Source organism: Callospermophilus lateralis, chromosome 10, assembly GCF_048772815.1.
Source record: "Callospermophilus lateralis isolate mCalLat2 chromosome 10, mCalLat2.hap1, whole genome shotgun sequence".
Lineage (NCBI taxonomy): Eukaryota > Metazoa > Chordata > Mammalia > Rodentia > Sciuridae > Callospermophilus > Callospermophilus lateralis.
The window spans coordinates 14,610,289-14,626,789 of NC_135314.1; the positions used below are offsets into that span (position 1 = coordinate 14,610,289).

Consider the following 16,501-nt stretch of genomic DNA (forward strand, 5'->3'; position numbering starts at 1 on the left):
AAACTCACCAAAGCAAAGTCTGAAGCATATCTTTTCACTCCCCAATTCCCTCCCTAAAGCCCACCCCCCCCCAAACACACACAAGCAGAGGCTGAGCTGTTTACCAGGTGTTAATGCAGAGTAAAGAAAATACAGCCTTTTCTGTTTCTTTACTACAGTAGCAAGTCAGCACTGGCAAATGAGCACCTGATTTCTGCTAATACTTTCATGAGAAAGCTTTCAGGATATGTAACCATTTATTCTTAGGACAATTAATCACTGAAGGATTACATCTGACTCTGTTGAACATAAATATATGCAGAGAAGTGTCTGTCGGTTTAAATGTGAGCAGACTTGAACCAGTAAAAGCATGAAATTTAAAAATGCACAGATGTGGAACTACAGTGAGTATTTTACTGATTTGTTTCATGGCTCATGATTCTGAGTAGGGTCAGTCAATAGTCTAGTTATATCACTTTCTATCCTGGTATACAGTAGCATCTTATCTTCCTAAATAAGAAAAAAAATATATTTGTATATATATATATGTATTTATATATCTTTGGGAAAGAATTCTGATCTCTGAAAATATATACTGGTAATAGCTTTTCATTAATGATCTCACTTAAAATATCCCTTCTTTCAAGCTAGAAGCTGGCAAGCATGAAACACATTCTGGATACTTTCCATGTTGATAATAGAGAAGCAATAGATTTTACTCCCAACCTCTTTAAAATAAAAATCTTTCCGCGGGTACATAGTGGTCAGTAACCACTGATGCTCACATTTAATAACTTTAGGTTAGGATGACCCCTGCCTCTTCTGATACTGTATTCTAAGTTTTTCCAGTTGTTCCACACACTGCGACTGGGCCAACTTCAGTGTCCGATTCTCCTCCGTCAAAGCCTCAAATTCCCGAACCAGCTGAGCAGCATCCACCTTCTCCTTTTCTGCCTGGTCCAGCTTGGCAATGAGCTCCTTTCTGAAGATTCAGGGTACAAGACCGTGAGAAGCATGGAATTCAATGCAAAGAAATCAAATGATCCCATAATAGTCCAATGGAAGTTGGCATGTTCCATTCTGCTCTTCTAAATTTTTACCCATCTGCCTTCAATGACTTATTTTTCTAGCTTCAAAATTTCATTTCCTATTTTTTCAACTCTACTGGACCTATCCTATATATTAAACATATACAAAAGGCCCCACAGGTCCTTCAATTGCCCAAAGCACTCATCTTTTCAAGAGTATAACAAATTGTCAAAATTATAAGTAACTTAGAAAAAAAATCAGTTTATAATTTTTATAAATTAAGTTTCTGTCTGTTGTCTTGTAGGGAGAAGAACTAGTTTGCCTCTTACTGAATCTTTGTCCTCCAAATTCATTCATTATCTTCCTTTATTTCCCTGACTTTCTTTGAACTAAAAAAATCCCAATTCCTTTCTTGCAGATATGACTTTCATGCCTTTTGCTGGTCCTTACAAATATACAGTTATCCATCAGTATCCTTGGGGGACTGGTTCCAGAACACCCAGGGACACCAAAATCTACTGATTCTCAAGTGCCTTACATAAAATGGTGTCCTATTTGCATATAATCTACACACGCATCCTCCTGTAAACATTAAATAATCCTTAGATTACTCATGATAATACAAAAATATGCTATGTAAATATTGTTATATTGTACTTATAATATAGCATAACAGTATAATAATGACAATGGTGATGCATGCCTGAAATCTCAGCTACTCTGGAGGTTGAGACAGGATGATTCCAAGTTAAAGGTCAGCCTCAGCAACTTAATGGGACTCTATCTCAAATTTTATTTATTTTTATTTTATTTATTTATTTTGGTGGTACTGGGGGTTGAATACAGGGCCTTGTGCATGCAAGGCAAGCACTCTGCCAATTGAACTATAGCCCCAGCTCACAAAATTTAAAAAAAATTAATGTAGTTAAATAGTATAGTGCCCTTGGGTTCAATCCCCAATACAAGGGGCAGGGGAGGGAGGAGGGAAAAATAGAGAGAGAGAAAAAGAATAATAGCAAGAAAAACATACACTGTAACTACATAGCATAGGTCCACAGTTGAATCCATTAATAGGGAACCATGGATAGGAAGGGTCACTGTACCAAATTAACCAAAGAGCATTGTCTATAGTTCTGATGCTGGCCTGACTTAAGAATTGAGGAAGCAGGCTAAGGGTACCGGAGGGAACTTAGTAGTGACAACACCTTAAACAAATTGCATTCTCAGTAAATATCTATAAATAATTCACTGATGTAAACACACCTAATGAGATGCTAACACAGTCTATGTCCAGATTTAATTATTATGAGAACCCTAAAGGATATAGCTCCACTTCCCATATGGAGTCAGGTAATCCTATCCTAGACTAGCTCTTAACCTAGACTGAATCTAACTGAATTCTTTGCCTCACATTTCTTCCTTCTTGTGTAACGTGTGCAAATTTGTATTGTCATCACCACTGTTGACCACACGTCTAAAAGCTTCTCTTCCTTCTTCTTGCATTGTCAGACACTGATCTGATACTACATCATCTAAGGCAAGAATAAAGGAACTGATATATTACTGACAAATAATAATATTCAAATTTATATGGAAAATAGGCCCAGGGCCACTGGGAATTAGGGAGATTTCCTGATCAAAAATTCAACCGGAAATGTTCCAATAATCCATAGCTAGAAAATAATCTGACCATCTCATTTATTTAGGTCTCCAAACATTTATTATGTAAGACTGTTAGTCAAAAAAGAGAAAAACTGTACACCTGACTATTTCAATGTATGTACATTCGTTCATAAATAATAGATGTGCTAATATATTATAAAGCATAACCAAATATAGATATGTAACAGACTAAGATTGAGTGCTAAAACTCGTGGGTAAAAGTCTGACAAGGAACAAGACATTACCATATTCTCAAAATGTTTCCCCACAAGTCACTTATTAATTGCAAAAGAAAATAAAAAGGAGGAGGCACCTAGAAGACCACTTTAACCAAGTGACCAAAGTTCATATCCCCACTGAGGAGATAAATAAATATCATGAAAAAAAAAACAGATGCCATTTTCACGTGAAGGACACAGCATCCATTCTACAGACAGCACTTTTGTCACAAATGATTCACCTATGTTTAGTCATGAGGAACACCAGACAACATCAAAGTGAAGGAAATTCTACAAAATTGCCAGCCTGTATCTTGAAAAAATGCTGTGAGCTGCCCCATGTTTTAAGGAAACCAAAGAGAACTGACAACTAAATTCAATGTGCTATTCTGGAAAAAATCTCTCTGCAGGATGTTAATGGAAAATTGGTGCAGTTTGAATATGGACCATGAATTATACAATAGTTCTGTATAAATGCTAGCTTTCTTGATTTTAATAATTATACAATGGTTAAATTAGGACGGCCTTCTTATTATAAGATAAATACTAATGTATTTAGGGCAATGGAGCATGATGATGTGTGCATGTATGTATATGTATACATACACATAAAACATATATATACACATATTTAGATGCATGTGTGTATATACAAATATAAATATAGTATTAGATATTAATGAATGAGAAAGAAAATCTCTATCATGTTAAGGGAGGAAAATAATGTAGAACTAGAGAAATTCAGAAATTTTTAATAATTAGTAAATCTAATAAAGGATATATTTTTGCTACTTTTTTGTTACCTATTTTTGTTTTGTTTTTTTCCTTTACTTTTTTTTCAAGGCTGAGGACCAAACCCACAGCCTCACACATGGCAGGCAAGCATTCTGCCACTCCTCAGTCTCTGAAACTTTTTTTGTAAGTTTGAAATTATTAAAATAAAGTTATCTCAGAAACAGTCCAAAGAGTAAATTGGAATAGAAGTTTTAGCATTTTTTTTCTATACCAGTAGTCTGCCTTGTGCATCAAATCTAATGCCCACTGAGCAAAACCAGACTTTGGAAAAAAAAAAAAAAAAGCACCCAGTCAAGGGCCAGTGGAAGACACCCTGGGGCATCTATGTATGCATACACAAAGTTGCTTGGCTCTTGCTGACTTTTGACCTTTGACCTTTGACCTTCATGATGTTTGGATAGAACAGCCTTCCAATAAACACTTGCTGAATAAATGGTTTAAGAAAAATGTAGGTCATAGAAAGATTAATTTAAAGGGCAGGAAACAAAACCCAAAATGCTCCATTAATTTAAAAAGTCACAGAGCTAATAAGAAAAAGGAAGAAATCAAGCCTATCTTTCTGACAGGGTTTAAAGCAGTCAATGTCAATAATTATTGATTAGAAAAGGTCTTTAACTATCTTAAATAAATTAATGAGTAAAACCTATATAAGTAGAGAGAGACACACACATGCTATAAATCCTCTGCCAATCAGATAATCTATTTTTGTTCTATCTTCCCCCTTTCAAATTACCATTGTCACACAAATAATTTAGGTAGAAATAGAGTTTTGCTTTCAAATCCTGGTCTGGCAGTTGGTAATATTGGGTCTAACCATGACTATTTTCCTGAGTCTTTATCTGACTTCATTTATAACTCCTGAAGTCATCTGTTAAAAGTTTTGACTACTAGATACAATAAATCACAAAATCACCAATTTTATAACTACAAAGAATTATCAAGATTGTCTCATTCCATCTTCCTGCATTGAAGAAAGTCAATAATAATTTCTACTTTACTAGAATCAAAAAGATTCAATTGATAGGTTTCTAAATTAGTTTCATGTACTTGATAAGCAATTACACAGATATCCAATGAAAACTCTCAAAATATCTGTTGTCTCCTGTCCAGGACCTATTTCGATAGACATATTTATGCCCATCCATTAGCGATTCATAATTAAACCCTGGCACATCAAGCTATGGAGACTATCTTATAAACAGATAATCTGAAGAACAAATCAATATATAAAATTGGCTAGAATATGGTCTGGCCTCTGAGTTCTTGGTTAGAGTTACAGGAATCTTATTTCTGAAGTTAAGAACCTGTAATTTGGCTTTCCAAATGATGTAGCTCAATGGTATAAAAGCCATAACCTTGGGGTCTACCAGAGATTATCTTCCACCCCCATCCTAAACCAGCCACATGCCTGGAAAAGGTTTTTGTAGCCAAGACAAATGGGGGAAGGAAAAGCACAAGTGTGTTAACAAAGAAAAGTTTAAAACTTTATGGAAATGAATTTCAAAATTAAGGAAGTTCTTTAGGCTGTAGGAGACTGAAGCATGATTTCATCACTGGGACAAATATTTCTGCATTCTGGAAGGACCACTTCCTTGGCATTGGCACTTTCAAAGTTAACTATGGACTTTTATTAGAAAAAGTGAAATGTTAGACCAATTGACCCCAAATTGATCCCAATGAACTGGAGAGTGTGGGGTAATAATAAAATAATACCTTCTTCACAGGGCAATTTTTATCTTAAAACGCGGATTTAGACTACATGCATTGATGGTGGCTCTTGAGAGATGTTATGTCCAAGTACAAATATTTATAAATAAGAGAAAGAGTAGAGGCCTCAAGATGTCGAAAAAGATCGAAAGTCCACCTTCATTGTATGCAGATTGCATTAAGCTGAGGTTCCTAAAGCTCAGTGTAGACTCCAGTGTTGAAGCCCTGCATATGAATAATGCATGACCAATCCACTCATATCTTTTGGGAGCCAAAGGACAGTCTTCCACTCTTGGAGGAGAAGGGAGACTCTCCAAAGCAGAACTTGTCCGTGTTGGCACAATTGACATCATGGATCTTTTTTTTTTTTAGGGATGGCGCTATGCAGCAGCTTTATTGGACATTGAGCAGCATCTGTGACTCCTACTCACGAGATGCCAATAGCAAATACCCCTCTAACTCATTACAATAAAAAATTACTCTAGATATTACCGGTGTCATGGGGGCAGGGAAGGGGAACAGAATTGCCCTGTTAGGAACCACTACTCTAAAGAAAATGGAATCTCTTGCCATTCATCACCCTGAAAAGAATCAGTCCTGAGAAAGCACTGAAATGAAAGGCGAACAGTTTCCTTGCTCTGCTCCCCAGAAAGTGGATTGGAGCCTCCTTCCTTAGTAAGAGAAGGGAGGCACTATCATTAGGGAGATGTAAATATTCTGTCCCTGTTAGTTGGTTTCAGGTATACAATTAGGTGGAGAAATTTAAACTAGAATTAAGATTCCAGTTAAAAGACTGAGAATAGGTGGCATAAAGGGCCCAAATCATCATGGCTGGGGCATTCAGAGAAAGTATAATCTCACAGCCTGATGAAGTCTGGGAAATTGGGGTTTCACACAAAACTCATTCTGAAAATAAAAGTATCCATTTGGCTATTGTCTGCCTCCTTAAGCAAAGCAAAGAACCAAGACAGTTGGTTGTTCTAGTCATTCACCCAACGCGTATTTAAGGAGATCCTTTTGCAAACTAGGCAGTGTCTCTATTCTGACTAGCCAAGTGAGTCCTGGGAGCATCTCTGCACTGCTACCCAGAAGGCAGATGCCCACATCAGACAGCAAAGGAAAGAGAGGACACACTTGACCCCACATTTCTATATATCCTGCAAATGCCTGTGGAGAAATAGCTCCACTTACTCTTTCTTTATGACAGTGAAAACCTAATTTCTGGAGGCTGAGTAAATATCTAAGAGAAATATGTTTGGACTATAAAAGCAAAGTTTGGTTCTCAGTGTTTTCAGACTGTGCAGTCTTTTTTCCAAACAAATAATCCTCCAAAATAAAACAGATAAAACTGGAACTCTTCTGGTTGACCCTAATATCATACCCTTTCTGACACCCTCTCCCTTCCTAATAGCTGAGACTCTTCCCCAGAACACAGCTTAAAAATCTCTTGTCTCTGGAACATCCTAAAGAAATAAAATAGTTCTATTTGAACATTAAAATCTCCTGTTGACAATTTTAGGAAAAAAAATCAAATACCATTACTAAAAACAATTTTAGGGCTAATTTTAGACTATGCTCTTATGAAATACATAGGGACGTGTTCCCCTAGATGAGGCCTTGCTCCCTCAGTTATTATGTTACATATTTTTAAAAGACATGAGAATATAAATCTCGCAATGATTGTGGGAACCACACATAAAACCACCTTCTAATGTTTTGCCTGAACTCACTGAGATTACATAACATCTTTAAGCTCAAAAATGAAATGATCACTTAAACACTTAAAAGGGGGCAAAGGCTCTGAGCAGACATTTCCCCCAGGAAAGCATAGAAATGGCCAACAAGCACCCAAAGAGCCGTCAGGAAAATGTGAATCAAAACCACAATGGGACATCATTTCATATTCACTAGATGGCTATGTCAAAAAGGCCCAATGAGTCCTGGCAAAGATGTGAAATTGGAACCCTTATACCCTGCTGGTGAGAACATAAGATGGAGCAACCCCTGGAAACAGCAAGGCAGTTTTTCAAAAGGGTTACATGTGGAGTTATCATATGGCCCAACATTTCTACTTCTAGCACAGGAAGGAATTGAAAACATATGCTCTTGTATATGAATGTTTATAATAGCATGATTCATAATAGCCAAAAAATAAAAACGATCCAAATGTCTAGAAAATGATGAAAGGATAAATAAAATGTACATCTATGCAATGAAATATTGTTCAACAGTAAAATGAAATGAAATATTGATGCAGGATACAACATGGGTGAACCTGGAAAACACTGTATGAGTGAAAGAAGCCAATCACTTTTCTAAGAGTCACTCTGTTTGTTATTCTAAGTCAATCTTCTAAACACCAAATACATAGATCAGACAGGTGGTTTCTCCTTTGGACAAGCTAAAAGCCATCAAATATTTTATCTCACTTCCATTAGCTTCCATTACATACACAAAAAAACTGTATGTGTTGGGTAAAATGCTCATAATATGTACTAAAAAAAGCATACTATTTTATGTGTGATTATGTGGAGATATATATTCACATGCAAAAAGGCCTAGAAAGAAGTAGGTTAAAAATGATAGCAGGAGTTCTTTAAAGACATCAGAATTCTTGGTAATGTTTTAATTTTAATAAAGTTCTCATTTTTTGTGGGTTTTTTTATAGTAAAAAGAAAAAAAAAGTTTAATAAAAGTAGAAATGAGCTTCTCTTGCCTCACTATTCATAAGCCAGGAATGATTCTTTAAACTGGATTAATCCTAGAGTAAGTGTATGATACTAAAAGTGTTTGACTTCTTTATCCATGCAATAACATGATTAAAAATAATAGTTATAGCAACTTTTCTCATCCACTGCTGCAAATTCTCCCAAACTTGATCCAGGGAGACCTCCTCTGGAGATGAGAGAGAAGTTCAGTCTGAAATTTAAACTGCAAGCTGTGTATGAATAACTCCAACAAAGAAAAAAATCTCTTTTGAACTACTTTAGTTAGCATCTTTCTTTGGTCTAACCAACCACCGGTGGCAACATAATCAGCCACACTTTATGAAATGATGAGGAAGAAATTCTTATCAATCATCAAAAAAGAAAAAAAACTGAAGAGCTAATTACTTGGGTCAAATCCATCTGGCCCATTTCACTTTGTTTGAAAACAAAGACTTGAGGATAAGAGTTGCTGTAAAATGAATTTCTGCTTCAGTACAGTGTTAACTGAAAACAACAACTGCTAATAATTCTTGGAGGATGTTTATAAATATAACCAGACTTCCCTATTTAACAATTTATCTTAGCAACACTTTATTGCTGATATTGACTGTATTTTAAATATAGACTACACAAACTAAAAATAAAATATGTGCACACAAAGGATTTTACTATAACCTATAATTGGCTACTCCAAATCAACCTTACTCATATTTGACCCTATGCACACACAGGTCTATGACAGATGACCAGGATTCAAAGAGATGCTAAAGGGTATCTATGTCTGCGGGAATTATACACAGTCAGAAAGATAGGAAATAAACAGACAGCCATCGATAATACTGATTCATAAAAAGTACCAAAGAATCATTCTAGTGACTCTTCTTTTGCTCCGGAAAAGTACTGATCATTGTGTGATGGCTAGGCAGGGATATGGGCTGAACTCTCAGCCACGCTGGGCAGCATTTGGGCAGCCACAGAGGGGAAAAGGGGCCAAGAACATGGTGTGAACAGGCCTCACATGCAGGAGGATCCTCCTCCTACCTGGGAAAAGTGAATAGGCCAATGCCACTGAAGCGAGGGATATAGACATTGTATGTAGGCAGACTATGGTGGCTCTTGAAATCCAGGCCCCAAACTGGCTGCCACTTTCTAGCAACAAGAAACCATAGGCAGGAATACCAGTTATTGCATCAACCAAGATGGTAGAATTGGGAATGCAGAAAAAGAAATTTGAGAAACTTTATGTCAAAGAAAGAAAACTAAGAAGAGAAAGGAGGAGGAGAAGGAGGAAGAGGAGGAAAAAGAAAACTAATGATACATCCATTGTTTAGGGAAAGCATTCAGATAAGAGGTTTGGGGAGGATTTAAGATGAGTTCTGCAGAAGCATACACGGGCATATGATTATCTAAATAATGGGACTTTATGTTTCTGGAAGGTTGTATAAAGTACTTCTGCTAGTCTGCTATCCACCTTCTTTCTAGAAGTTGACTATGCCTTTTCTTATTTTAATATTGTGGTGGTACCCACAAGTTATCCTGTTTCCCAACACAAGCAGTAAGGCTATATTTCAAAGACCATATATGACTAACTCTCATGTCATTATTCTATTATTTTTAAAAATATAAATATATAAAAATATAAACTTGCAGAACATATAATTTAGTGGATGATTCTTGTGTTGCTCCCAAAATGCCATACATGGGTTTAATTTAAGTAACAAAGTACTCCAATAAATTCGAACTAAAGCATTTACAAAGAAAGACAAAACTATCTGGGTTTTTTCCTATCATACCACTATAGTTCACACACACACACACACACACACTCTCTCTCTCTCTCTACTGATTATGGCAGTCTTCCTTTGAATGCAACATTTGTTACATCACTAATAATCTTGAATGTTTTTATAAAATTGTTTTTAAGAAGCAGACTATATAAATGTGCAACCTGAGTATTCCAGGCAAGTTATCAAAACTCATAGACCAAAAGGAACCCTCAGATTTATGAAGAAAATGTTGTATTTCTGATTTTATTTACTAATTTATTTATGTAAGTATTGGGGATTGGACCCATGATAAGCAAGTACTCTACCACTGATCTATACCTTAACTTCTTTTTAAATTTTTTTTTTGAGGCAGGGTCTCACTAAATTGTCCAGGTTCCTGAATAGCTGGAATTACAGACATGTACCCTGTTCTGATTTCTTAATAACATATTTTAATCCCATATAACCAAAGTCCAGGTAGAATATTAGATTTGAAGCATGGAAGAGCAAGGAAGTAAGAAAGAGCTAAATGAGGTCTTAGAGTAAGTACAGAAGTCTGCTCCCCAAATCCATTCTCCACTACCAAGTCATGTTGTCTAACCACTATTCTGGGGATTCTTAAAAGAGCACTAAGAATTCAAGTTTCTGTAAACAAAATGCATTTCACTTTCTCTCATTTAAAAATCTAGTAATAAATATATATCATGTGTCACTCCAGTAAGATGGAAAAGAAGAAATAAAAGTTAAGAACTACACTACGTTTGAGTTCTGTTTCATGCATTGGACAATGGTTTTCTTAGCCATTGGGTGTCACATAATTTCCCAGGCTTCCAGAATTTGAAGATGGTCAACATCTAACTTTCCATGATTTTATGGCACTCACCACTTAGTAGTGACTAAAATATCCCTAATAAATGTATAAGTACTAACTGTTCAATAGTAGAAAGTCAGAGTCTAAAGCTGTTGCTTTGAAATAAGAAAATGAGGAGTCACTTGGGTAGATGTAAGCAGAATGGAGTGCAGTTAAAAAGGGGGATTATGAAACAAAAACTTATGGGTGAGTAAAATTAGAGTACTCTAATTAATAGAACTGAATAATCCCCTATAGCAGAACTGTAATTGTATTAAGAGCCATCAAGACAAAAATTTATTCAGACTATAAAATAGCTGGACAACTAATACATCTGCATTATTCCACTATTCCAAAAATTTATCCCAGTGGCTTCTCTACTTAATGTAGAAACTCCACCATTTAAAAATTAATTAAAGTCCACTCCAATCCAAAGCACTCTAGGGCCTCAGGCACATGTACAAAGAATATAGTATGACTCTAGGTAGTAATTTGTCAATTTAATTTCCTGAACCAAAATCTTTTATTAAAAAAATAATAAGTTTTGAGTAAAAGCACCCTTGTTCTTTTTGCTACCCCATGAAGTAATAAAGCACTCAAGCTATATCAGGACCATTTATCTAGATCATTCCCACAACCTGCTCCCCTCTCACCCACCTCCAGCCTTTGCAAAATAGAAGGTGCTTGGAGAAGAGTGAGTATTTGGGGGGCGTGGTTAGTACTTACTTTCTTTCCTCAAGCAGGGCGATTTCTTTTTTGACCTCATGGTATTCTTCTGCTATTTGGCAGTGCTGTTTGAACACCTGCATGGATTCCACGGAGTCATGACAAGGTGGCAGAGGCTTTGCAAACAACAAGAAGAGACAATCAGTCCATTTCTTTGCATCAGAATACATTACCAACAATTAGTTCTGCTCCTGTTCTTTAGAGGGAGATTTTTTGCATGAAGCAGCATTGTAAATCAACATTAGACAAAGTCTGGTGAGTTCTATTTGACTGAAAATACAAAGGTGGACTGATAGTCACCACGTGCATCTTCCAATGACATTCATGGGCATCTCGGGCCTGAGCTAGAGCCCTGAAAGCCATTTCATTTCAATTACTTGCCATGTGTTGTTGGAAAAATGTCTCCTAATGATTTTGCAGCTCTCCTCCAGAAATCTTAAACAGCTTTAGAAAAGGGCAGTTGTGTGGGGGAATACTTCAGTTGTCTGTTTCAATTACCCCTCACTGTCTGTTCTGATAGCCCACAGGCATAATTTCATCCTGCAAAATGGAGTAGCCTTACAAAAATGGTTCATCACTGAGAAACTCATCCAACCTGAAGAAATGATGGTGAGCTGGAAATAACACTTGCAAGCATTAACAATTCCGCATGAAAGACCAGACCTCAAATAAAACCCTGCTGATAACATGAACACAAGAGCGTACATATCATTTCTCCTTTTTTTCCCATTCATGTCAGAGAGGCCAGCATGGCAACCCTTTCTGAACATACCATGGTAAAACTCTTACTTCTAGAAATTATTTTTAAAGAACTAACTTTCCTGAATTTATTATTCTAATGTCTATGTTATCAGCATGTGACGAAAAAACACTTTTTTAAGAATACTAATTACTTGTCATTTGAAGAGTTTTTTGAAATCACCCTTTACAATTATTTATACAAAAAGTATATACAATCTGAAAAATATGAGTTCATTGTTAAATAGGCTCTTCAGTCTAATGCATTATTCACAATAGTCTATATGTGTAAGCCATGTACCTGATGAGGTCCTGTTCTGATTTTATATTAGTAAGTTGAGAACTAGCAAATTTCTTACTGTTTGCTTCTCTCACATTCTTCAAGGACACATATTTCAAAGGGCGAAATACAAATTCAATAAAATTTATCATCTGATTGATTTTTAAAAAATGACCCTCCCTATTTACCATGAGGTCTCTGAGTAAAAATGTTCTAAAGGAAATAAGATTCTAAATAACTATGCACGTATTGAATTATCATATTGAACCCCGTTAATAGGAACAATTAACACATGTCAATCACAAATTAAATTTAAAAAGAGAAAAAGATGTGGATCAATTTTACTTTCATGTGAAATCGTCTTGCCGGAGACATAAAAATACATGGGACACATGCCTATAATCCCAGCGGCTTGGGAAGCTGAGACAGGAGGATCTCAAGTTCAAAGCCAGCCTCAGCAATGGAGGTACTAAGCAACTCAGTGAGACTCGGTCTCTAAATAAAATACAAAATAGGACTGGGGATGTGGCTCAGTGGATGAATGCCCCTGAGTTCAATCCCCAATACCTCCCCACCACCAAAAATCACACACACACACACACACACACACACATAAAATAACACGGGGCTGGGGTTGTAACTCAGTAGTAAAGTGGTTGCCTTGCATGTGTGTCACTGGGTTCAATCCTCAGCATCACATAAAAACAAATAAACAAAATAAAGGTACAACTGAAAAACATGTTAAAATATATATGTTTATAATAACAATCTTCTGTGTACCATTTTTCCCTACTGCCCCATGTGCATTCCGGTAGCATAAACTCAGCCTGTTGGAACCATTATCCCTTTCTATATAGAAATAAATTGAAAAGTAGTGCATAGTAGTACTACAATATAATTCACACCATGAGATGAAGCTGTTGCCAAAGGAATTCAGAACTCCTGGCTCCTCCAGTCTGTGTCCCAGAAATCGCTACCCACTCATCAATTTTCACCTGTTACACTGGCAAATTACCAGGTATAACAGGCAGGGGAATGAAAGCAATGTACCCTGGGCTCACTAGCCAAGCTGTTAAATCATCTGTGCCCTGTTAAAGGATTTGCTTACTGGCAGACATAAAACTACACATCCTATCCTGTCCTTATGACTACCACATAGGCCACACTCAGTTCAAATGAGTTTAGTACATAATTGCCTCCCTCAGGTATCCAATCCACAAATGCAGCATAAGAACCTATGTAATAGCCAAAAGATTCAAGAACTCTGTGTAAAGAATCTGCATGCTTAAGAAAATATAGAAGAGAGCAGACATGTAAAGGCAGAAATGTCCTTCACTGCACAAATGAAAAAGGAAAATTGAAAACTACCCCCCTCACCCTTTGCTTGCTACTTTGCAATGCTTTTATTTAAGTGGGAAATTTAGCTTGTTCATTTTTTTATTGACACTTTTATTGTAGGGAATCTGAAGATATTATTATATATAAGTAGTGTAATCATGCCGCTAAGGGTACATGAAAATAAGTAGTAAGTATTTCAGGATATTTTCAGTATCCTCATGCACTCTTAGCAGAAATAAACATGCAACCTATACATAATAATATTTCCAAGATTTACCACAATAAAGTGGCAATTAAAAAGAGCAAGCTATCATTTAATGTGCATTTCCAAGAGCAAAAAGACGGCAGTTATCATTTCAGCCTCTAACCCCTGCAGGCTGTCTTCGCCCAGACCTCCAGACCCTACTATAACTCTCCACCACTTTAGGGTTTCCTAATTTTCAGGAAAACATTCAAGAGCAATGTAGATTTCCTTTTTTTTTTTTTTTTTTTTTTTTTTGAGCAAGGAAAGAAATTATATTGCAAAACCCACCATAATATTGTAAAATTTACTAGTTTCCAGAGACTGCAGGGAAGGGGAATGAAAAGTTATTGTGTATAGAGTTTCAATTTTACAAGATAAAGTTCTGGAGATTGGTTGCATAACAGTGTAAATGTATTTAACATTACTGAACTGTCCAACCACAAGAATGGGATCCTAATTAGAATAAGTTATACTACATGGATATATAATATGTCAAAATACACTCTAGTATCATGTATATCTAAAAAGAACAAATAAAAAAAAGAAATTATGATAATCACAATCACCAAAAAAAATTACTAAAATGATGAATTTTAGTAAATGGGGGGTACCACAATTTTTTTTAAAAATGCAAAAAAAAATTCTCATCAGGTATTTCTGCTGCCCCTGACTCATCTTTGAAGCATTGCTACCAGGATTCCCTATTTGAAGCTCACTGCATTTGTACCCAGACTTTTTCTCTTTACCAAATTTCTCTCCAGTAAACTTCAAATTCCTCACCCCTTTATAATCCCAATCCATTCACTGCTAATCAGGAATGTTGATGGCAAATCAAAATGTCCTCTGGCCAGCAGAATCTAATGTTCTTAGACGATGAGTAACATTGTTAGACATTCACCCTAGCCCAGAAAACTCAACAGAGAATTTGTTCCAACATATAGGATGCTGCTGGGCAAGAGGGCCCACCCACGTAATCCCAGCAACTGAGGGTAGGGGGACGCTGAGACAGGAAGAGTGCAAGTTCAAGACCAGCCTGGGCAATTGAGTGAGCTCCGGTCTCAAAATAAAAAATAAAAAGGGCTGGACAAAATGCCAGTGGCTCAGTGGTAAAATTCCCCTGGATTCAATCCCAGTATTATAAACAAAACAAAAACATGATGTTCTCACCCCAACAGGAGTTCTGATGAAAAAAAATTGAGATATTTAGGTTTTATACATAATATAAAAAGTAGAAACAGAATAATGGAAGCGTTATTCAGTGTAACAGCATATTCTCATTGCCTTATGACATAAGGTGTGCGTGCGGGCAGTTTCCTTAGGTCCAAGACGACAGTGATTCTCTCTTACCTTTTTATAATGGTTCAGGGTAAGCAACAATGTATGACCAACAGTGTTCATTGAAATAAAGTTTCTGCCTGAGAAAATAGATGCCCAAAAGCATGAGAATTGTGTCTCCAGTTTAAAAAATGGAGCTACCAGTTGGTATAAGCAACGTCGCATCTAAAGCAACTGGCCGTTGTGAGCTGATCAGCTGTGCATAGGTTTGTGTTAAGTTAAAAACTAAAGAATGAGGGTTGGGGATATAGCTCAGTTGGTAGGGTGCTTGCCTTGCACGCACAAGGCCTGAGTTCAATCCCCAGTACAAAAAAAAAAAAAAAATGCCCACAGTGACCAGGTGACAAACATTCATTAACTTTAATTTTAATAAAAGTAATACTTTTTCCACTCTCATTGCTTGACTTGGACTATTTTTCTTATATTATCGTAGTTAAAATCCCATGCCGACTACGGACAAGCAATAAAGAAACTATTGATGTGATCATTTCTTTTCACAGCAGGAGGAGAAATTTGCCTTGTGAATGAATATTCTCCATTACTATGCTACTTTAAAAAAAAATATTTCCCACACTTTGGATACATTTATTCCAAACTCTGGTTTAAAAAAATGAAATGCTGCCTACCGAACAAGAGGAATCCAAAACATACATATTCAAGACACTGATTGGGGCTTGGATGAGGCCAGGCCTGGGGGGTGGCACTGCCCGTTCACACTCTTTCTTCCATCTCCGCCTCTCCCCATGGCAGCGTGGGAGGACGCTGGAGCTCCAGAAGGGTTTAAATTTCATGGCAGTTTGTGGGAACTGCTACTATCTCTGGTACCCAGCCCAATCACCCGGACCGATTTAACAAGATGAAGTAAGAGAGAAACCGCAGGGTCCTATTCCAAGAATGCCGCCTTGAGCCACACCTGGCATCTCGGCCATCAGTTCACAGCAAGCTCCTCCTGGGTGGATTCCGGCCTTTGGAAAGGGCCCCACGGGAGAGGGCCCGGCCAAGCATCCCTCTGCAAGGGGCAAAGCCGGCTTAAGCGTTTCCGTTTTCTACTTGGCCTCTGCAAATACTACTGGCCCATCCACTTTAAACATGCAAGAATTTAATTTTCCTATCCCAGCTTCCCACA

At 36.7% G+C, this 16,501-nt stretch overlaps 1 protein-coding gene across 1 annotated transcript in view; it reads right to left on the reverse strand.

Annotated features, from left to right (window-relative positions):
- Positions 1–285: 285 nt before the first annotated feature.
- The window catches only part of Map3k7cl (MAP3K7 C-terminal like), a 37,589-nt gene continuing 21,373 nt past the window's right edge, over positions 286–16,501 (reverse strand). Inside the window, exons 4-5 of the mRNA XM_076868454.2 lie at positions 11,441–11,556; positions 286–961 (exon numbers count right to left, since the gene is read on the reverse strand). Of these exons, the coding sequence (XP_076724569.1) occupies positions 781–961; positions 11,441–11,556 (297 nt within the window). The 3' untranslated portion in view covers positions 286–780. The remainder of the gene's footprint in view (positions 962–11,440; positions 11,557–16,501) is intronic.